Source organism: Rhinoraja longicauda, chromosome 30, assembly GCF_053455715.1.
Source record: "Rhinoraja longicauda isolate Sanriku21f chromosome 30, sRhiLon1.1, whole genome shotgun sequence".
NCBI lineage: Eukaryota > Metazoa > Chordata > Chondrichthyes > Rajiformes > Arhynchobatidae > Rhinoraja > Rhinoraja longicauda.
In genome coordinates this window covers 18442532-18466214 of record NC_135982.1, presented here as the reverse complement: position 1 = coordinate 18466214, position 23683 = coordinate 18442532, and the positions used below count along the sequence as shown (strand labels likewise).

General features: G+C 44.6%; 1 protein-coding gene across 1 annotated transcript in view; it reads left to right on the top strand.

Annotated features, from left to right (window-relative positions):
• Window positions 1-20810, top strand: part of LOC144608086 (centrosomal protein of 104 kDa-like) — a 49553-nt gene extending 28743 nt beyond the window's left edge. The window contains exons 2-6 of the mRNA XM_078425412.1: window positions 1416-1571; window positions 3022-3249; window positions 3797-4018; window positions 6274-6441; window positions 20661-20810. Coding sequence (XP_078281538.1) covers window positions 3893-4018; window positions 6274-6441; window positions 20661-20810 — 444 coding nt within the window. The 5' untranslated portion in view covers window positions 1416-1571; window positions 3022-3249; window positions 3797-3892. The remainder of the gene's footprint in view (window positions 1-1415; window positions 1572-3021; window positions 3250-3796; window positions 4019-6273; window positions 6442-20660) is intronic.
• Window positions 20811-23683: the final 2873 nt, after the last annotated feature.

Here is a 23683-nt window from a genome sequence, read left to right as displayed (position 1 = left end):
AAAATATTAACATTCATTGTATGGGAGAGAATATTATTATGACAATTTGTCCTGACACATTGTTCTTACAAACATTGTACCTCCAGTTTGTGTAAGGCAGTAGCTCTACCTCTCTGGGTGTAAACTTTGTCTACTCTTGAAATAATCTGAATGATAGGTTTATGTTCATTCTCAAACTTGAACATATAATCTAGTATAATTGAGTATTATGGTGTCCTCATTCCAGAAATGTTAAACTGAGTAGCTCTGCCACCTTCCCATGGACATGGAAAATTCCTTGCGTCGTTCTTTCTTATTTCTACAATCTTAAGATTTTTATGTTCCTCTTGTATTTCTCATATTTTTATCATTCCATCTAATGACGTGTGCATTAGTAGCCTAAGCTTTTGTACTCTGAAATGTTCTTACTACACTGAATATCTTTGAGGATGATCCTTACAAACTACCTAATAACCTGCCTTACTATATTTATTATTTTTTCACGAAGAACTTCAGTGATGTCCTTCTAAATCTTTAATTGCCTAATGCTGCTGTGCGAATGCGTCTTGGTGATGATGGCTTTGTTAAATTTTTCAGGCTGTATCAGATTGAAGTTTTATTTCCAGTAAGTTCTTGCAGTCCCATTGTATTTGTTTTAGGAAGTTGGGAGCAATGCATCTGAGAGCAAAAAGACTGTCTGAACTAAAGTTCCACCGTGGATACCATCATTTATGTATCTTGCAGGGTAGATTTTATTGAATTGTGTTATTGGGATAACAAAAATTAGTCCATAATGAGGCCATAATTATTATCCAAGATACTTTTCAAACCAAAAAGAAAGTCTATGTAGATAACATCCACTGCCTCATCAATCACCTTCATTGTCTCCTCAAAAATCAAAATCAAGATGTTACAAACAGCAAAATAAAAATAAAATAACCAGATCACCCGAATGTTACCTTTCTTCAGTATTTTTTCTTGGCTTAAAGTACAGATCTTTACTTCTGTTTTCTAAGCTACAAATATAGATGAAGACAGTCTTTCAGCACAATGTTACCTTATTTTTGTGGATTGTAATTCAGCTCTAATCATTTGCTTCCAAACACCATTACCTTTAGTGTTACATACTCTCAAAACTGTTAGATCAGGTAGTGAGTAATTATAGAAAAATGAATGTTTAAAAGGAAGTTGGATTTTGCTGTAAAGCACACAGCCTTTAGCAGAAAAATAGAGTTTGGATTTTGGGTCAATGACCTGTAATTAGAACTCCTTTGGAGAAATTAGAACCTGAAATTGTTACATTTGATAAAAATGTTAAAAAAATTATTGCACGATCCTTAACTTTTATTGTTTCATGTGGAAATAATTTTATGACTTGGGGAAATTATTTTTAGAAATGTCGGTTTTTAAAATTTTCAAGTAATTGTTTTGTTCAGGTAGGCGAACGTCTAGGACGTTATGAGGTGGAAAAACGATGTGCAATAGAGAAAGAGGACTATGATCTGGCAAAGCAGAAGAAACTACAAATGGATGATTACAGGATGAAAGTTTACAAGCAATTGGAGCTACATAACCTTTTAGACATGGGAATGGTCAGTATAAATTTTGCTCACAAAGTATTTCAAATTTTGCCAATACCTTTTCTGGCATGTAAATTGGCTCCCTATGCTTGTTTGTCATTCAAACACCTTCATTGTCTCCTCAAAAATCAAAATCAAGATGTTACAAACAGCAAAATAAAAATAAAATAACCAGATCACCCGAATGTTACCTTTCTTCAGTATTTTTTCTTGGCTTAAAGTACAGATCTTTACTTCTGTTTTCTAAGCTATAAATATAGATGAAGACAGTCTTTCAGCACAATGTTACCTTATTTTTGTGGATTGTAATTCAGCTCTAATCATTTGCTTCCAAACACCATTACCTTTAGTGTTACATACTCTCAAAACTGTTAGATCAGGTAGTGAGTAATTATAGAAAAATGAATGTTTAAAAGGAAGTTGGATTTTGCTGTAAAGCACAAAGTATTTCAAATTTTGCCAATACCTTTTCTGGCATGTAAATTGGCTCCCTAAGCTTGTTTGTCATTCAAACTGATATCGACTCAATTTTCCTACTGGTAAATGTTTGTAAAGGAAATGAACAGGAAAATAAAGGAAAAATGGTGAGCACTTTCTACTGTTTTTCCTATTGTGAATTCAGATGGGGAAAAAAAGTTCAGGGTTCATCTCAAACCTTATTTCCCCAGGGTCATTCTCTAAGTGTCTATTCTCTTTTCATGCAGAAACTTTAAACTTTTTTTTCTTTAGAATTAGCTTTAATATCTATTATTTGCTGTTGTGTCATATTTTCCCACTTTGGCCTAATACAAAGCCTTGCAACAGCAGAGGTTTTTTATTTCAGAATGATTCAGACCCCTTTGGTTTGCTATTGTCTCTTTCTTGCCTTCGAGTCTTTTTTATTCATCAATAGGGTGTATCTTATTCCTGTCATTGTTTTTCTATCATATCTCTACTCTATTTTCCCAGTCCATATTAGTCTGACTCGTGCTTCTGCAATTCCTTTATGTGGTTTAAGACCCAGGTTTCCCACTGCCGCGCTGAATGTGAAATCATTGATTAATCTTGTCTTATCACCACATCTAAAAACATTTTGTCACGTTTAATTTGATGTGGTTTCTGTATTGTGGCAGTAACAACACTCTAAAATCATTTAATTGGCTATGAAATTGGAGTAGTATAATTCTGAAATGTAAGGAACATTATTTTAATGTATGGTTTATGCTTTTGTTCCTTCTTTGGCATTTCCTGTCCGTTTTCTGAGCTGGTTGTACAATGGATTGGATCACACTTTAAGAATCAGGATAATTAACGTTGAGCATTTCTATCCTTTGGTTATTTGCTTACCCTGCAATTTAATTAGTTGGTCAAAGGCATCTAATTTAATATTATGTTTTTTTATGTTTAAGAAAGTAACCACATTTTAACAAATGACTCCAGATTTGATAACATTTTATGCATCAATCATGCTTTTACTGTCCAGATTCGAAAGCTTCCTCAGTTTCCTCTTGAACCAATGGATCACCTCAGTCGGCTTCAGCAGGAATAGAAAGTTCTGGAAGTGGAATCCAATCAGCTATCTGATAAAGTCCATCTGCAAGACATACCTCAAGCAAATTCCAAACTACAACACCAAACTGCTGGAAAGCCAAAGTGATCTCCGACACCACAACCTTCTCCTGCACCACCTGTCAGGCTACCTTCTCCAAGGGTATGTTTGTGCTTTAACAAATGCTTTAGTAACTGACCTTTGAAGGAAGGAATGAAAATATTTACATTGGTTACAGTTGTGGACACAAGATTGCTGGAATTGCAGTCTCATTTTTCTATAAGAGAAATGTGACACATTTGTGAGTTAACACCGTTGAAGTTTTTAATACAGCAAGTACATTGAGAGCCTCTGATTTATCCTGCCGCTGTGAAATACTTTAACATTTCAAAGGGAATTTTACTTGACTGACTTTGTAGCGTGCATTAGCCTGGAAATTTTAACTTAAAATATATTCTTTGCCGCTAAAATAGTATGTATTTTTTTCCATTTAGTTTCTAAACCGTAAACAGAGTGATCGTAAACAACTGGGGAAAGTGAAGGGATTAGAAACTAGAGCTATGCTTGCACTTATCTATCTGAATGACCTCTTGATGGCCAATATTGTATAAAATATTTTCCTATCAAAACAGTTGAATAGATGCTTATATAATTGGGAAATCTGTAGGAAACTGACCATTCCTGTTTTTTATTTCCTGTCCTTCCCCAGGTGGATACTGGCTCGCTTCCTTATGATGAGAGACCGCTCCCAGCTCAAAGCAAGCCTTCAGATTTATACAGTGTTTCCCAACAAGACAGTAATGAGATGCCTGCTGTAAACACAGATACTTCACCTACATCAGGAAGTGGTATCACTGGAGAACCAGAGCCATTAACTGAGAAAGCTTTCAGAGAAGCTAGTTTTGCCATTGATTTATTTGGAGAGGCACTGGTGAGCAATTCTACGTAATATATGTATGCACTATCGGCTACTTGGAGGAAAATACACAAATATTTTTTGAGAAAATATGTTCCTTCAGAATCATATTATACTTGCTTTCTTCAATGTTTTGTTGCCAGTCATAGTTTTGTTTCAATAAAAACTAGAATTTCCAGACTTGGGTCAGGCTGCTCTCTGAAGAGAGAAACAGAATTGCATTATAGGTGATTGATTCCTTATCAGAGATAGAAAGAGTTAGAAATAAAAATCCTTGGTATAGCAAAAGCCGGCAGGGTAAGAACCAAGGGATTGGGGATCAGTTGAGCCGGAGTTGCATAAGGGAAATAAAATTGAAACAGATTTTGGATACTGCTTTGAAAATTAATTGGAACAGTTGAGTGGACACTACTTGAGATTATAAGACAAAGAGACATGGAATAGCATAAAAGTGGAAGTAGGTGGACATTGTGAATGAGAGTATTTGAAACTTGACATGGTAGAATGGGAAAATAAGGCCACTGATAGTCTCAGGCAATCACTGATCACAGGTAGGAAACTATATACAATTTAGAAGCATTATTTTTGATTCCACTTTCAGATTTTTCCATTTTGCTTTTGTATTTACTTAGTGGTTGTTAAAAGATATGGTATTGAGGTTGATTTTAATATTCATGTCCAAGGTTCACTGATGATGACTAAGCATTTCCAAATATTCTTCCCTCTGAGATGCTCTGGTACAAATGCAAAACTGCCAATGACTACTCCATCGGTACTATCTGGTTCATGTACTCTCTGTATAGTTTATATGTCTCAAATTGAATAGCTTGAGGTTCTACTGACTCTATTTACATGGCTGGGCATCATGCGTGCAGATTCTTACTCTTGTCATTTTCCAAAGGACATTCCTCTAACCCAATATTGGCATCATTTGCGTGGCAAATAGACTGATTACTATGTTTTTGCCTGAGTAAGGCAAGAATTTGGAATGGTTGGCTCCGCTAGAAATTATGATAATTATATAAAGAGTGCAAGTGTAGATCACTGATAAACATTCAGCATATTGTGTGTAAAACTCTTCAATTTGGTGTTGGTCTGTGATTTTGCCAGATTAGCAGACTTTCTGGGTATTTGATGTTATTCTAATTAACACGCAACATACTTTTATTTCACATTACATGTCATACGCTCTTGTGAACCCAGTGATTTTAAAGGGAGGGGGAACTTACAAGAGCTCGGGACCTTGGCTCCAACCCCAAATCTATCCCCTGGTGTTCTGCAACCTACCCTAACTCCAACCTCAAACTCACCCCATTGACCATATGGTAGACACAAAATGCTGGAGTAACTCCACGGGACAGGCAACATCTCTGGAGAGAAGGAATAGGTGACGTTTCGGGTCGAGACTCTTCTTCAGACCATAGACTATATCCTAGCTCTGGTGACTCTCTGGACCCCTGTCTTTGGGGACACTTCATACTTGTATGCTGGAGCTCCAGCTTACATTCTATATGAATAGTTGAGACAGATGCTGGAGCATCTGGTTTTCCAAAAAAATCAGACGCTGGATTATCAGTTTTTACTGTGTCGTAACCTCGGGATCTGAAGTTTTCTAATATTGTACACAATGCTACTGGTTCCATTGTTATGGAGACTGTTTATAGATAACATTTCCACAATTGGCACAGAAGTGGTGTTGATATTGCTTTATTATTATTATCATGTGTACTGCCATTAAATGAAATGCTTTGTTTGCATGGTGCCCAATTAAAAATACCAGAATGCAGCATATAGTTTTACAGCACTACACCGTCAAAGAGATATTGCGGATAAAAACTGTTCACGGTCCTTGTTAAGGTAGGTTGGGAGATGGGAACCCTAGCTTATGGGAGACTGTTGAGTAGTCTGGTAAGAGTAGGGAAGAAACTGTTTCGGACTCTGGCTTTCAAGCTTTTGCATCATCTGCCAGAAGGCAGAGGGAATGGCCAGGGTGTAAATGACTGCTTTCTTGAGGCAGAGTGAAGTGTAGATGAAGTCAATGCAGGAGGGGGATGCTGGTTTGTGTGAACGACTGGGCAACATCCACAACTCTTTGCAATTTCTTGGCATCTTGGGCCAAAGTAAGCTGTAATGCAAACCGAGAGGATGCTTTCTAGGGTGCATCTGTAGATGGAGAATGAAGCAGTAGCAGAATTTTCAATCTGATCAAGATTTCCGTTGAACTCATTCAAATACCTTAGATTTCTAATCTTTTTTTTTAATGGTCCTAGGTGGCTGGTGCCTATTCAAAAACTTGGTTGTACAGGGAAGATGCTTTGCTGGCTGTTTATAAAAAGCATTCCACTGTTTCTGATGAAGTTTCCAAGGACGAGCTAAAGAATATGTTACGAGCTACAATCTTCCTTGTTTGTAAAGCAATTAAAGACAAAGTATCATCGGTAAGTACTGAATAATGAACCTGTACTTTCTCCAGTTAAAATTGATTTTTTTGTGACTGCCAAGTTTTTCTTGATATGATAAGCAATGCAAGTCAAGTCAAGTTTATTTGTCACATACACATACACGATGTGCAGTGAAATGAAAGTGGCAATGCCTACGGATTGTGCACAAAAAAGAATTACAGTTACAGCATATAAATAAAGTTAATAAGTTACTATAGTGTAGACAAAAATTTAGTCTCTGGAGTTATAAAAGTTAACAGTCCTGATGGCCTGTGGGAAGAAACTCCGTCTCATCCTCTCTGTTTCACAGCGTGGCAGCAGAGGCGCTTGCCTGACTGTAGCATCTGGAACAGTCCGTTGCTGGGGTGGCAGGGGTCCCTCATAATCTTACTTGCTCTGGATCTGCACCTCCTGATGTATAGGTCCTGCAGGGGGGCGAGTGTAGTTCCCATGGTGCGTTCTGCCGAACACACTACTCTCTGCAGGGCCATCCTGTCCTGGGCAGAGCTGGGCAACTTCTTCCAGAAATGACTGTGTAGTGGCCTGGCGGAGGCCAGAGAAAAGGCAAGACGCCAGGCAGTTTTAGATAAGGGTCTTTATTAGGCTGTGAGCTCCTGCTCACAGCGTAGTCCACCTAGGGATAAGCCACGCCTCCCAACGGGCTGGCTTTTAACCCCTTACGCCTGTCCGTCACGTGACGAGGGGGCTGACCCAAGGAGTGGCCTGATCCCCAGGGACCGCCACAGGACCCCCCCCCCCCCCCAAGAACCGGAGGTACAAAACGGACAGGAGGGCGCACGAGGCGACCAGCCCGGGTGCGCACCATGACCGGCGTAGGGACCGGCGACTGACCGACAGGTGGAGGGGTCGTAGCAGACACTGGCGGGGGTAACATGGACGGGGGGCGACCGCGCGGGCGGGGCTGCGCAACGGGCACCGGCCGATCAATGTCCACGTGTGCCGGCTTCAGCCGTGCGACCGAAACAGTCTCGTTGCGACCCCCCCATGTCCAGAACGAATGTGGCCGAGCCGTGTTGCAGGACCCGGAAGGGGCCCTCGTACGGCCGCTGGAGAGGTGATCGGTGCACGTCCCTGCGCAGGAACACAAACTGGCAGTCCTCCAGAGCGGCAGGGACGTGCGGATGGAAGGTCCCATGACGTGACGTGGGCACAGGTGCCAGCTTGCCCACCGTCTGCCGAAGACGTTGCATGAACTCCCCGGGAACCGTCAAGGGGGCCCCATACACCAACTCGGCGGAGGAGGAGGCCAAGTCCTCTGGGTGCGGTGTGGATCCCCAGCAAAACCCACGGCAGGGCGTCCACCCAGTCTGGGTCTGTGAGCCGAGCCTTCAGGGCAGCCTTTAGCTGGCGTTGAAAGCGTTTCACCAACCCGTTCGACTGTGGATGGTACGCCGTAGTGTGGTGTAGGCGGACACCCAAGAGGCGTGCCATGGCCGACCACAGTTCCGAAGTGAAATGCGGCCCCCGGTCGGATGTAATGTCCAGTGGCACCCCGAACCGGGCAATCCAGTGCGCCACCAAGGCCCGAGCGCAGGTGGCCGTCGAGGTGTCCGCCAGCGGAATGGCCTCCGGCCACCGTGTGAAGCGATCGACCACGGTGAAGATGTGGCTCATGCCCCGGGACGGCGGCAGCGGCCCCACGATGTCCACATGAATGTGGTCGAACCGCTGCCTAGGGACACCAAACTCCTGCAGCGGCGCAAGCACGTGTCGCTGGATTTTTGCAGTTTGGCACGGGATGCAGGTGCGTGCCCAGTGTGCGACCTGCTTACGCGGCCCGTGCCACATGAAGCGGGAGGCTACGAGGGCCACCGTCGCCCGAATGGAGGGTTGAGACAGCCCGTGGAGCACCTCGAATACCCTGCGCCGCCAGACGACAGGGACGATGGGCCGCGGCAGGCCAGTGGAGGTGTCGCACAACAGCGTTGTGTCCCCGGGGCCACAGACAATGTCCTCCAGCTGCAGGCCCGACACGGCCATACGATAGGCGGCCATCTCCTCGTCCCCCAGCTGTGCGGCTGCTAGGGCGGAATAGTCGATCCCCCCGGCCATTTGTAGGACGGCGTGGACCGCGGGTCTAGACAGGGCGTCGGCCACCCTGTTGTTTTTGCCCTCCATGAAACGAATTGAGGTGGTGTACTCAGACACGTACGCCAATTGCCGTTGTTGCCGCGCAGACCACAGATCCGAAACCTTGGCGAACGCAAAGGTGAGCGGCTTGTGGTCTGTAAATGAGTTGAAGGGTCTCCCCTCCAGGAAGTACCGAAAGTGGCGTACGGCGAGGTAGAGGGCGAGGAGCTCCCGGTCGAACGCGCTGTAACGACGTTGGGCCCCCCCGAGGTGCCTGCTAAAGAAGGCGAGTGGCCGCCAACACCCGTCGATGTGCTGCTCCAGCACCGCACCGACCGCCACCTCAGAAGCGTCCACCGTCAGGGCGGTTGGGGCATCCTCCTTCGGATGGACGAGCATCGTGGCCCTGGCTAGAGCCTCCTTAGCATGCTCAAACGCCGCTCCTGCTTCGTCGTCCCACTCGACCTCCTTGCGACGACCAGCCATGAGGTGGAAGAGTGGGCGCATAGTTCCGGCTACCGCCGGCAGGAAGCGGTGATAGAAGGAAATCATCCCGGCGAATTCCTGCAGGCCCCTGACAGTGGTCGGTCGGGCGAACCGGCGGACAGCGTCGACCCTGTCCGGAAGAGGTACCACCCCTTGTGAGGTCACCCGATGGCCGAGGAAATCGATGGCCGTCACTCCAAAACGGCACTTGGACGTGTTAATGGACAAACCGTACTCACTGAGGCGTTGACACAGCTGGCGGAGGTGGGTGCAGTGCTCCTGCCTCGAGCGGCTGGCCACGAGTACGTCGTCCAAGTAAACAAACACAAAGTCTAGGCCACGGCACACACAGTCCATAAGCCGTTGGAAGGCCTGTGGGGCGTTCTTCAAACCGAACGGCATCCATAAAAACTCGAATAGGCCAAACGGAGTACTGATGGCAGTCTTGGGGATGTCGTCGGGGCGGACCGGGATTTGATTATACCCGCGCACAAGGTCCACCTTGGAGAACACAGATGCTCCGGCCAGGTGGGCATTAAAGTCCTGGATGTGCGGAACCGGGTACCTGTCGGCAACGGTCGCGTCATTCAAGCGCCGATAGTCCCCGCATGGTCGCCAGCCCCCGTCTGCCTTAGGGACCAAGTGGAGTGGTGACGCCCACGGGCTATCGGAGGGGCGCACGATGCCCATTGACTCCATCCGACGAAACTCCTCTCGAGCTAGACGGAGCTTGTCTGGAGCGAGACACCGCGCTCGGGCGTGCACGGGTGGCCCGCTGGTGGGGATGTGATGCTGCACCCCGTGCTTGGGAGCGGAGGAGCAGAAGTGGGTTTGAACAATGTCCGGGAAATCCGCCAGGATGCGCGCATACGTCGCATCCACGGACGACATGGGTCCGACGTTGGGGGAGACCGGCCTCAGCGTGCTGGAGTGCACCAGGCGCTGGTGGTGCTGCTTGGGCCAACCACCAGCGACCTCTGGTGGCGTCTGGCTGAACTGCCGGCGGGCCGTGCGATGGCGGACGGATTTCGCCGCGGAGGTCGCCCTGAAACGGGGTCGACGGCGGCCCCGGCGTGCTGTGCGCCTCCCGACGCCGCGGAAAAGACGGCCAGCGCGTCCAGCTCCTCCCGACGGGACATCCAGATCTGGTCAGCGCGCTCGCCCAGCCCCTGCGTGTCGGTGAAGGGGTCCCCGGCGAGCTGCGAGCGGAGGTCAACTGGGAGCTGCCGAAGGTAAGCTTGTTTAAATAGGAAACAGGGCGGGTGGTCGCCCATAAAGGCGAGCATGTCCTCCAGAAGGGCCGTCGGTCCCCGAGGCCCTCCTTGCTCATAATTCGAGTTGCCCGCTCGGCCTCGCTGAGGCCGAACCTCCTGATAAGGAGGTCTTTGAGGCCCGCATATTTGTTAGCCGCGGGGGGGTCGTTCAGGTAGGGCTTTACTCGCCTTGCTGTCTCCTGGACCAGGGCGCCGACGACGTAGAAATACTTTGTTTGGTCCACGGTCACGCCTCGCACAGCAAACTGTGCCTCTGCCTGCTGGAACCAGACCGCAGGCTCTTCGGTCCACAGGGTCGGGAGTTTGAGGGAGACGGCATCGAGGTCGGCAGGACCGGGTTGCGCATTACTGCGAGACATCACGACGCGTGATGAATGTCGAGGTCACCAGTGTAGTGGCCTGGCGAAGGCCAGAGAAAAGGCAAGACGCCAGGCAGTTTTAGATAAGGGTCTTTATTAGGCTGTGAGCTCCTGCTGACACGCAGGGGCTGGGCGAGCGCGCTGACCAGATCTGGTGGTTGGCCAAGCAACACCACCTCCAATACCGCTGGAGGCCACCGGAGGTCGCTGGCTTTTAACCCCTTACGTGACGAGGGGGCTGACGCAAGGAGTGGCCTGATCCCCAGGGACCGCCACAACTGCCTCTTATGTAATGGCTTCACCAATTGTTTTCCAGTACATTTGCAAGCAAGTTTTTTTTTACAATCACAAAAGCAAATTATTTGAGTAGGATGATAGCTGATCCCAAACATTTACACTCTAGCATTTATACATTGATTTCCAACAGGAGTAAGATCAGGAGTAGAATGTCGAAACAACATGGCAAAAAATAGTCACTTAGTCAGCTCTGCCATTCAGTAGGGTAATGAATGATCCTATCTAAACTCCAACAAATTTGAATGCTTTGGTGTCCTAACTATTTGATAGTCTTGAATTAACATCAATGACCTTCTGTTGCAGAGCATTGAAAAGCTTTAAAATATACTGAGTTTCAAAAAAAATCTTCTCTGTTCTAATGGCCTACCCCGTATCCTGAGATGACTACTCGTGAAGATGAGCCTGCAAAGGAGGGGAAAAAAGCAGGGTGACTGGGATAGTGGGGGAGATGTGTGCACAGCGAAGTGGGGATATTACTTAAACTTGAAGAATTCATGCTTGATACCATAGGGTTGCAAGCTAATTAAGCTGCATATGAGATGCTGTACTTGCAGTTTGTATGTGGCCTTGCTCTATCAATGGAGGTGGCCAACAACAGAAAGGTTGATATTGGAAGGGGAGTTAAAATGATTAGCAGTCAGGATACCCAACGGGCCTTGGCAGACAGTGCAGATGTTTGGCAAAACAGTCATCTAGTCTGCGCTTGGTTTCTCTGATATATAGGAGACCACATCAGGAGTACCAATTGCAGTTGACGAGGTTGGAAGAGGTGCATGTGAAACTCAGAATCGCCTGGAGGGTTGTTGGGAATGTTGAGTTCTCTAAATTCCTAACTAGAGGAATTTAAATCTCTGCTTGGCAGGTCTGTAAGATTTGTATGTTAAAACAGTAGTATAATATATTTTCCAGTGAATCTAGTGAGTTCACAGGAAGTGTACAGGCAAAATGGACCCTGGCTCTGGCAGTGATGTACTCTGGATCATTGCCTCAGTTCTTCAGACTCCTGACTCTGAACATATACACCTAGCTTGCTTTCTGGACCATGGATTGCCATCTACACTAATGACCAAGCCAGATGCCGAACAATTGGATGCTGGATTTTGAGTTTTACTGCTCTCTTCATTCCCCTGAGGATGGATATTTATGATCTAAAAGCTAAGTAGCTGCTAACCCCATGAGAGTGGCCTGCAAAAATAATGTGAGGATTTTTTTTTTTTTTAAGTGACTGCAGGCACCTCCTACGATACTGTGGAGGGGACGAGGTTGTGGGGGTTGCATTCCTAGAAAACACTCCATATAGCAACCTTCTGTAATGCAAACCAAGTTGTATGCGAAGGGAAATTTATTTGAACTACTTTATTCAGAGAAATGGTGTAAGATAAATTTGTTCTGTCTTAAATTTTTGGGTAGTGATTAATGAATTATTTAAGGTGGAATACTCTTCACCGTAGTTAATTGAACTTAGAATTTTACAATTGCCATTAGAGTGCAGCAAAGTACTAGCTACATGATGCCAAACCAAGATTTATTCATGAGATGCAAGGAACTGCAGATGCTGGTTTATACAAAAAAATATCAGTGCTGTAATAACTCAGCGAGTCAGGCAGCACCTCCGGAGAACATCTCTGGCGAAATGTTTAAAGGAAACATTTGGACAGGTACATCGTCGTTAACCATTTTAACTCCTCTTCCCATTCCCATGCTGACCTTTCTATCCCGGGCCTCCTCCATTGCCAGAATGAGGCCACACGCAAACTGGAGGAACAGTACCATTTGTGCCTTATAACCCAATGGTAGAACATTGGATTCTGCAATTATAGGTAACTCACTAAAATCTCTTCCATTTCCCCTATCTTCTCTCCCTCCCCTGTGCCCCATGTGGACTTGCACACATTTCTTTCTTCTCCCCCGTCACCTAGATTCCTTTCCCTGGCCTCAATTTGCAACTCTTCCATCCTTTTCTCACGCCTTTAGACTGGACTGGTCTTTGTTCAACCATCTGCTTATCCAAACCCCCTCCTCGCCTCTATCTACCTGACACATTCCAGGCTTTGTCCTGCCCCACCTCTCTTCCAGGTTTCTTCTCCTCCCCCCCCCCCCCCCCCCACACCAAATTCAGTCTGAAGTAGGGTCCCAACCCGAAACTACAACTGTCCATATTCTCCAGATATGTCGCCTAGCCTATGAGTTATTCCAGCACTTTGTGTTCATTTTTACAAGGAAGAGTCACCGACTGTTGACTCTGCAAACTGTCTGAAAGACTGGTTGCATTTTTCTCTCCTTGTAGAAAGATTAATAAACATGAAATCCATGGTTGTGCTGTTCATAGGACTTGTGATTTTCTGGATTCTTGTGCACAATGTTACTTTTACATCAGAAGTAGTCCAATTTTGAAAAGGCTGATGTTAAGAAAACAGAAGGATTTTGGTCATTCTGTTGCAGTATGTGGACACTGACCTACTTTTACCAATCCTGCCTACTGAAAATAAGCCGTATTTGCTTTCAGTCAGGGAACTAAAGCACTCCTTGTAAATTTGCCGATGTCACCATGATTGTAAAGTTTTAGACGTATGAATTGTTTTAAATTTATGGGACTGCTTGTGAAATAATGATGAAAGGGGTAAACTTTTTAAATGAGTGATTGCCATATTATCTTTTTCATGATTCAGCATTGTAGTTGTTCCTTTATTTCTTAGATAGAATAGAAACATAGGAAATATGTGCATGAGGAGACCATTTGGCCCTTCGAGCCAGCACCGCCATTCATTGTGACCATGGCTGATCATCCACAATCAGTAACCTGTGCCTGCCTTCTCCCCATATCCCTTGATTCCACTAGCCTCGAGAGCTCTATCTAACTCTCTTTTAAATTCATCCAGTGAATTGGCCTCCACTGCCTCCTGTGGCAGAGAATTCCACAACTCTGGGTGAAATAAATTCTTCTCACCTCAGTTTTAAATGGTCTCCCCTTTATTCTTAGACTGTGGCCCCTGGTTCCGAACTCTCCCAACATTGGGGACATTTTTCCTGCATCTAGCTTGTCCAGTCCTTTTATAATTTTATATGTCTCTATAAGATCTCTCATCCTTCTAAACTCCAGTGAATACAAGCCCAGTCTTTCCAATCTTTCCTCATATGACAGTCCCTCCATCCCAGGGATTAACCTTGAGAACCTACCCTGCACTGCCTCAATAGTAAAGATGTCCTTTCTCAAATTAGAACAAAACGGCACAATACTCCAGATGTGGTCTCACCAGGACCTTATACAACTGCAGAAGGACCTCTCTGCTCCTCTACTCACATACTTTCGTTATGAAGGCCAACATGCCACTAGCTTTCTTCACTGCCTGCTGTACATACACACTTACTTTCAGTGACTGGTGTACAAGGACACCAAGGTCTCGTTGCACTTCCCCTTTACCTAAACTGACACCAGAGACAATAATCTGCCTTGTTCTTGCCGCCAAAGTGGATAACCTCACATTTATCTACATTATACTGCATCTGCCTACTTACTCAACCCGTCCAAGTCACCCTGCAACCTCCTAACATCCTCTTCGCAGTTCACACTGCCACTCAGCTTTATGTCATCTGCAAACTTGCTAGTGTTACTTCTAATTCCATCATCCAAATCATTAATATATATTGTAAATACTTGCGGCCCCAGCACCGAGCCTTCCGGCACTCCACTAGCCACTGCCTGCCATTCTGAGAAGGACCCGTTTATTCCTACGCTTTGCTTCCTGATGCCAACCAATTCTCTATCCATGTCAATATCCAACCCCCAATACCATGTGCTCTAATTTTGCTCACCAACATCCCGTGTTGGACCTTATCAAAGGCTTTCTGAAAGTCTAGATACACTATATCCACTGGTTCTCCTTCATCCATTTTACTTGTCACATCCTCAAAAAACTCCAGAAGAGTCAAGCAGGATTTCCACTTCATAAATCCATGCTGACTTGGACCAATCCTTTTACTGCTATCCAAATGCGTCGTTGTTACCTCTTTAATAATTGACTCCAGCATCTTCCCCACAACTGATGTCAGGATAATTGGTCTATAGTTCCCTGTTTTCTCTCTCGCTCATTTCTTAAAGTGGGATAATATTAGCTACCCTCCAATCCACATGAACTGATCCTGAATCTATTGAACATTAGAAAATGATCACCAATGCGCCCAGCATTTCTAGAGCCACCTCCTTGAGTACCCTGGGATGCAGACCATCAGGCCCTGGGGATTTATCAGCCTTCAGTCCCATCAGTCCACCCAATACTATTTCTCGCCTAATGCAAATTTCTTTGTTACTGTCTCCCTAGATTCGCTGTCCTCTGGTACATCTGGGAGATTGTTTGTGTCTTCCTTAGTGAAGACAGATCCGAAGTACCTGTTCAACTCTTCTGCCATTTCCTTGTTACCGATAATAACTTCACCCGTTTCTGCCTTCAAGGGACCCACATTTGTCTTTACTAATCTTTTTCTCTTAACATATATAAAAAAAGCTTTTATTGTCCTTTATATTCTTGACCAGCTTCACTTTGTACCTCATCTTTTCACCCCGTATTGCCCTTTTTGCTACCTTATGTTGTCCTTTGAAAGTTGCCCAATCCTCTGGCTTTCCGCTACTCTTTGCTATGTTATACATTTTTTCTTTTAGTTTTATTCCATCTCTAACTTTTCTTGTCAGCCCACAGTTGCCTCTTACTCCCCTTAAAATCTTTCTTCATTGGAATGAAATGATCCTGCATCCTCTGGATTATGCCCAGAAATTCCTGCCATTGTTGTTCCACCGCCATTCCTGCTAGGATTCTTTTCCATTCGACCTTGGCCAGCTCCTCTCTCATGCCTTCATAGTTCCCTTTGTTTAACTGCAACACTGACATTCCTGGTTTAATCTTCTTCCTCTCAAATTGCAGATTAAATCATATTACGGTCACTACCTCCAAGTGGTTCCTTTACCTCGAGTTCCCTTTATTAAATCTGGTTCATTGGACAACACTAAATCCAGAATTGCCTTTTCTCTGGTAGGCTCCAGTACACGCTGCTCTAAGAATCCATCTCGTAGGCACTCTACAAACTCCCTTCCTTGGGGTCCAGAACCAACCTGATTTTCCCAGTCTACCTGCATATTGAAATCCCCCATAACCACAGTGGCATTACCTTTGTTACATGCCAGTATTAACACCTGCTGCAACTTACACCCTATATCTGGGTTACTGTTTGGGGGTCTGTAGATAACTCCATTAGCGTCTTCTTACCTTTACAATTCCTCAACTCGATCCACAGTGACTCGACATCAGTCCCTATGTTACCCCTTACAAGAGACTGAATTTCATCCCTCACCAACAGAGCTACCCCACCTCCTCTGCTCACCTGCCTGTCCTTTCTTTAGGATGTATAACCCTGAATATTCAGTTCCTAGTCCCAATCCTTCTGCAGCCATGTCTCTGTAATCCCCGCAATGTCATATCTACCAATCTCTAACTAAGCCTCAAGCTCATCCATTTTACTTCTTATACTTCGCGCAATTCATATGTCGTACTTTTAATCCTTTGCTCATCTCACCCTTCACATCGATTCCTATTACACTTGGCCATTCTCTCCTATTCCTTTGTGAGCTTTCTGTCATGTTAATTTTGGGGTCTTACCTTTTCCTACACTCTCTTTTCCTTTAACTCCATCCTTGTCTATCCTATTTGAAACACCCCCCCCCCCCACTATTTAGTTTCAAACCACCCGTGTAGCAGTTGCAAACCTGCCGACCAGAATGCTGGTCCCCGTGTGTTGAGGTGCAACCCGTCCCTTTTGTATAATTCACCCTTACCCCAAAACAGATCCCAGTGGTCTGAGAATCAAATCTCTGCCCCCTACACCAGCTCCTCAGCCACACATTCAGATCCCCTATCTCCCTGTTCCTCCCCTCACCAGCACAAGGAACTGGAAGCTAACCGGAGATAACCACCCTGGAGGTCCTGCTTTTCAGCCTTCTTCCTAGCACTCTAGTCACTCTGCACAGTGTCTTTCCTCTTCATCCCGAAGTCGTTTGTGCCGACATGCACTACCACTTTTGGCTGCTCACCTTCACCCTTGAGGATGCTCTGCACTCAGTCCTTGACATCCTGGATCCTGGCACCAGGGAGGCAACACACCATCCTTGAATCCTGCCTGTTGCCGCAGAAACCCCTGTCTGTACCTCTCACGATGGAGTTCCCTACTACCACGGCTCTGCCTGACGCCGGTCACTTCGGCTTTGGCTCAGCACCACGTTTTGCCTCGCAGACTTGTTCGCCGCTTAGACTGGCAGTGTCTTCTGTCCCGACAGCTTCCAGGCGGGTGAACCTGTTATTAAGAGGTACAACCCCCGGTGTCTCTTATACTCCAAGCTTCCTTCCCTTTCTCACCGTCACCCACCTTCTCTCTTCCGGTACCTTCGGTGTAACAATCTCGCTGAAGGTCTTGTCCAGGAACATCTCATTTTCTCGGATGATCCTGAGGTGATCCAATTGGCTCTCCAGTTCCCCTTCAGGAGCTGAACCTGGACGCACTTACCACATTTGTAGCATCCAGAGGCACCAACAGTGTCCCTGACCTCCCACATCCTGCAAACATCGCACTAAATTAGCTTACCTGTCATTTCCTTATAGCGTCTCACCCTCTAACTTTTGGCATGGCCTCCTCCCCGAAGACTCTCACGCCAAAGACACACTTTTCTCGACCAGGCCGCTCCCCGAGAGCAAGCCTTGCTTAGATGAGCTGTTAAATTGACTAATTGATTAATTAGCTAATTTACCAATTTTGCTAATTTAATTGCTCAGCCAATCCCTGCCTCCTTCAGCTGCCGCTCCTCTGACCAACTTGAAGGTATATGTTGGAGGCTGGCCCCGACCGTTTAAAAAAAAAACCCCGCTCCTGTAAAAAAAACTTAGAATGAATTGAATCCTTAAATTTTATATAACATCAGAAATTTTGTAATTGACCACTTCTTTTGCACTTGTTATTGTAGTTTGAGATGTTAACAAATTCTTTACCAACATATATATAATTCTAGCTACCAATGCACCTTTCTAATTTCAAAAGGTTTACCTAAAAATGTTGAACTCAAGTTGAAAGGATGTTTTTATAATCCATTATGTCTTGGCATTAATATAACCTCACTACCGCTGCTGCCAAGATAGAGTTGAATTTATTTTTTGCTTTCATCTTTCATGCGTTTCAATGGAACACAATAGAAATTGCCTCATCACCAAATGTTGGTAGCAAGGGCAGGCATTGCTATGTTGTTTGCAGCACCATCCAAGGGCAGACTGTCCTGTGGTGAACTGTTATGTTCCATTATATTACTATCATTTCTCATCAATCTTGAGGTTCTATAACCTACCTCCTGCTGATCTGACCTGGAACGCAAACAATCCACTCCTGATACTTCTGGCCCAGCAGTGCAGGAATGGCTTGGGAACTTTGTAAGAGGTGCCAATTTTAAGCTTTTTACTTTTACCAATGTTTTAAACTATGCAATAAGGAATCAGACCTGCATTTGCTTTAGTGTGTAGTATCACTTTTTTTCTAATGTTAATTTTATCTTAAATCGTAAACATGGAAGTAATTGGCTGTACCAAGGGAAGCTGTTGATATGGCTTCAACTGGGTAATGATTCAAATCATAACCAGATGAGAAAAAAATAATGCACTCTGATCCGCTGCTGCTCTTCATTCAGTTTTAGAATCGTTTACCATTACATAACATGTCAATGGCTATAAATGTTGGGCATTTTGCCACTTTAATGCGTGGGTCAGGCCATATGGCCATAAAACCAAATAGGCTTAATGTTCATTGATAGGTTTAGTAACTGGGCAAAAGCTTTGCAAATTGAGTTGAATAAAACAAAATGTCAAATCTTGCACTGCGGAAAAGACTGCATATGGTAGAGGTGGTTCTGTGCTTGAAACACACGAGTTGGCATGCAGTTATATTAAGTAGTTAGGAAGGCCTTTATTACTAGGGAGGTTAGAATGTAAAAATAGAAAATCATTGTTGCATTGGTGAGCTGTACCTAGAGTACTGTATACAGTTTTGGTCCCCTTATTTAAGGAGGGTTATGCCAGCACCGAAGTCGCTCCAGAAATGATCCACAAATTGTCCTATTCTGAAAGGCTGAAAAAAATGTAGCCCTCTAGCCTTTAGAAGAATTGGGGATGATCTTTTTAAAAGCTATAAGATCCAAATGGGGTAGATGTGGTAGATGTTGAGATTTTTCAGTAAATGGGAATATACTGAACAAAGAAACAGTTATAAGATCAGGAGGCAGGAATTTCTTCTTGCTAAATCTGGAATTCTCTATTCCAGAAGGTTGTGGATACTAGATCATAGAAGGTATTTGACAAGGAGGCAGATACATTTTTGAAAGATCAGGAAATTCGGGGGACTGAGTGAATCTAACACAGAAGGGGGGGGGGGGGTTGAGGCACAGACAGATCAGCTGTGGTCACATTGAATGGCGGGTAGATTCTCTTGTCTCAATTCTATTCTTTATAAACTCTGCTTGTCGTCATGATCTCCCCCCCCCCCCACTAAATCATGGGTTCTCTTAGTTTTGGTTTAGTTTAGAGATACAGCGCGGAACCAAGCCCTTAGGCCCACCGAGTCTACGCCGACCAGCGAACCCTGCACATTAACACTATACACACCAGTAACAATTTACAATTATACCAATCCAATTAACCTACATACCTGAACGTCTTTGGAGTGTGGGAGGAAACCGAAGATCTCTGAGATTTCACGGGGAGAACATACAAACTACGTACAGACAAGCACGTAGTTGGGATCGAACCCGGGTCCTGGGTCTCCCGCGCTTTAAGCACTGTAGGGCAGCAACTCTTCCACTGCGCCACCGTGCCACCCTAGCTGGGCTAGTTCCTTCATTGGCCTTTACTTTTGATTCCACAGCTGAATCTTGTGCAAAGTCCCCCAAATGTACTGAGCGATGCAATATTTGGGCTTTGAATGTGAATATTAAATGTATGATAGAACAATATGAATGTAAGCGGACCTGCTACAAAGCTTGTTTTTTCATAAAACAGATTGGGTTGAATGCAGTCGATGAATTAGAGAACATTTTTCCTATCACGCAGGACAAATTGCTTATAATGCATTTTCTATCGGGAACTAGAGAATCACTTAAAAGTAACATTTGGAAATTGACTTGCAGTATTGTCGGGAAAAACCAAACTGTCTAGGGAAAATAAACTGTTTCCATCTATCTAATTGTCTTTTAAGAACACAGTGTGCTATAGAAATTGGCAAGAATTGCATGTATTGACACTTGTGCAATGCTACTTTATGAAACATTGTAACATATAGCATTTAGTATATTTAGCTTGGTGTGGCAAAAACAAACAGCTATTTTAAAAATCCCTTAATTTTTGAAAATTATACGGGAGGAATAACTGGTACTATGAATATGTGACACACTAACCCCCTGTTTCCCATCGACACAATTATTTTTCTAATGTATTTCTAACATATGATGTTTCTTTGGGACATATCTATCATATTATAGCACAACTACCTGTACTTCTTAAGATTAAAAAAAGCCTATATGTAATTTAATTCATGATATATTTCATTACTATTTTGAATAAAGAAAGGTGAGATATTTTTGTTTGCATAAACCATGTAAATCATTGTTACTCTTATTGTTACCATTTCTTAGGTTTTCCAAGCATCTCTGAAGTTACTAAAAATGCTGATAACACAGTTTGCTCCCAACCACAAGCTGGGCAAAGTTGAAATTGCTCATTGCGTTGAGAAAACGTTACCCATCCTTCTCAGTAAGACTGGCGATGCAACAACACATCTTTGAGTGGCAGCAATGAATTTCATACAAGTAAGCAATTGAGTCCTTGCTATGCTTGTGTATTAAATGCCCCAGAAAGGTGCTTTTAGATAAATAGTGCACTGCCATGTTATGGGATTATTCAGAGGATTAATGTTTGACATAACCAGGATTTAAATTTGCTTTCAATTTTTTTGTTTGCTTGTTTCAAAGCAAGTATGATGCATATATTTATTAAGGAACTGATTAAACGGATTATACACAAAAACTGGAGATGCTGGATTACAAAAACAGTCAAAATAGACTCAGTGGGTCAGGCGGCTCCTCCGGACAACATGGATAGGTGACATTACAGGTTGGGACCCTTCTTCAGACTGATTCTGGTGCTGGTGGGAGAAAGCTGGAAGAGAGGAGGGGCAAAACAAAGTTTGAAGAATGATAATGTTAAAATAAGGAACTGCAGATGCTGGATTAGAGAAAAAAAGAGACAAAAAAAATGGAAGGTGAATACACGTGAGCATGGTTTTTGATGGGCAGATGGTTGGACAAATACCAGAGATAACATGATAAAAGGTGTGAGGTAAAAATAGAAGAGGTTCCATTTTTATGTTCCCAGCCAACTCTTGTCAACGCTCGTCTACTGTAGTCAAGACGATCATTTTGCTGAACACTTGCTGCGGTCCGCCTAGGCTTGCTGGATCTCCCGGTTGCTAACCAGGGGTAAAATGATTGCATTGTCATTTTAAGTTGTGTATTTCAAGATGAACTTACAAGTGAACAAGTCATTTGTTTATTGTTACAATATGTACCTGGGAGATCTATATTGAAGCCATTGGTAATTGATTTAATGTTTGTCATCAAATCAAACTTTGCAATAAAACCAGCAGTCTGCTTTGATTTTACTGGCTGCTCATGCAGTTTGAGGGCTATATTTGTACAACCACACTGATCATCATATTAGTGAGTAGTGAAATACCTTTGAGACAAATGTTCTTTATTTTGCATTTTCTATCTCTATCTTTCTTTGCTTACCCAATATGATTATGAAAGAAAAAGCGTGTGCATCCAATGACAATTTTGAATTACTATCTGCATTGCCATGCCATACTGCATTGCAGCTAAATTGGGATTAATCAGCCAAATGTGAAATGATTGAAAGTTGAACTTTGCTGCAAAGCAAATCATGTCCTGTCTGCATATAATAATGTGGTAAAAACTCATTTTGTTTTCATGAGTACTATTAATCATCTTTGGCTAGTGTTGTGTTGTGTTTGGGCATGAGAGAATGAGCGAAGTAATAGTCAGGTTATTTGTTTGTTTACACCTAAATTTAATTCATATGGTAACCAAGTCGTTTATCTTTCATGTATCCTAATGCTATTTGCACTTGTACACTACTGTTGGAGCAGGTAGTTGAAGTATGGCATAGAGGTTTCTTTGTAATTGGTTGCCCCTTCATTTAGTGACAGGTAATGATGCATTCAAAGTTTTAATCCTTACTTTCTTTAGTAAAATGTTTATCATATTTTAAACTAAATCTACTTACTGATCTTTTAAATAAAAACAATGGTTTATCTCTACCAAATCTGCATGATTGTTTTACATGGCCTTTGTCATTCATTTTATAGTTAGTTGTCCTTCTACCAATGGACAAACAGAGCATATTTACTTGTGCACATTATTTCCAAGTTGTGAACGTAACGCGGTCCATCATGCTAATCAGTATGCCCTATGCCCCCCCAATTCCATCTATATTACCTGCTGTCTTGGGAAAGCAGCCATAATAATGGAGGAATACTCTCACCCAGTCATTCTTTCTCCTCCCCTCTCCTGTCTTGTAGACAATACAACAGCTTCAGATTTAGGAGCAGCTCCTTTTCCACTGTTATCAGACTCTGGAACAGACCCCTTATGATAAGAATGAACCCTTGATCTCCCAATCTGCCCAGTTGTGGCTCTTTTAATCTGCATTTTCTCCTTAGCTGCAACATTTCTGCATTCTGTTTCCTTTTCTCTCTTGCAAACCTTAACGTACTTGTGTATGGTATGATTTGCCTGGATGGCACAGCTTTTATAACATAACATAACATAACATAACAACACTTTATTGTCACTCGGCACAACACCGAGCGAAATTTCAGCAGTCACACAAAACACAGCAAAAAAGAAAAGAACACAGGACACCCGACCCCAACACAAACATCCATCACAGTGACTCCAAACACCCCCTCACTGTGATGGAGGCAACAAAACTTCACCTCTCTTCCCCCCGCACCCACGGACAGGCAGCTCGACCCCTACCGAGGCAAACGACACGCACAGCCCCCGCAAGGGGATGGAAGGCCCCCCGGCCGAGCCGCCCCGGGCACCGAAACGTCCCGCGGCCACACCGGGCGATGTTAAGTCCAGCGGCCGAGCCGCACCAGGCACTGAAACGTCCCGCGGCCGAACAGCGCTGACGATGTTAAGTCCAGCGGCCAAGCCGCACCGGGCACTGAAACGTCCCGCGGCCACACCGGGCGATGTTAAGTCCAGCGGCCAAGCCGCACCGGGCACTGAAACGTCCCGCGGCCGAGCCACACCGGGCACTGAAACGTCCCGCGGCCGAGCCGCACCGGGCACTGAAACGTCCTGCGGCCACACCGGGCGATGTTAAGTCCAGCGGCCGAGCCGCACCGGGCACTGAAACGTCCCGCGGCCGAACAGCGCTGACGATGTTAAGTCCAGCGGCCAAGCCGCACCGGGCACTGAAACGTCCCGCGGCCACACCGGGCGATGTTAAGTCCAGCGGCCAAGCCGCACCGGGCACTGAAACGTCCCGCGGCCGAGCCACACCGGGCACTGAAACGTCCCGCGGCCGAGCCGCACCGGGCACTGAAACGTCCTGCGGCCGCACCGGG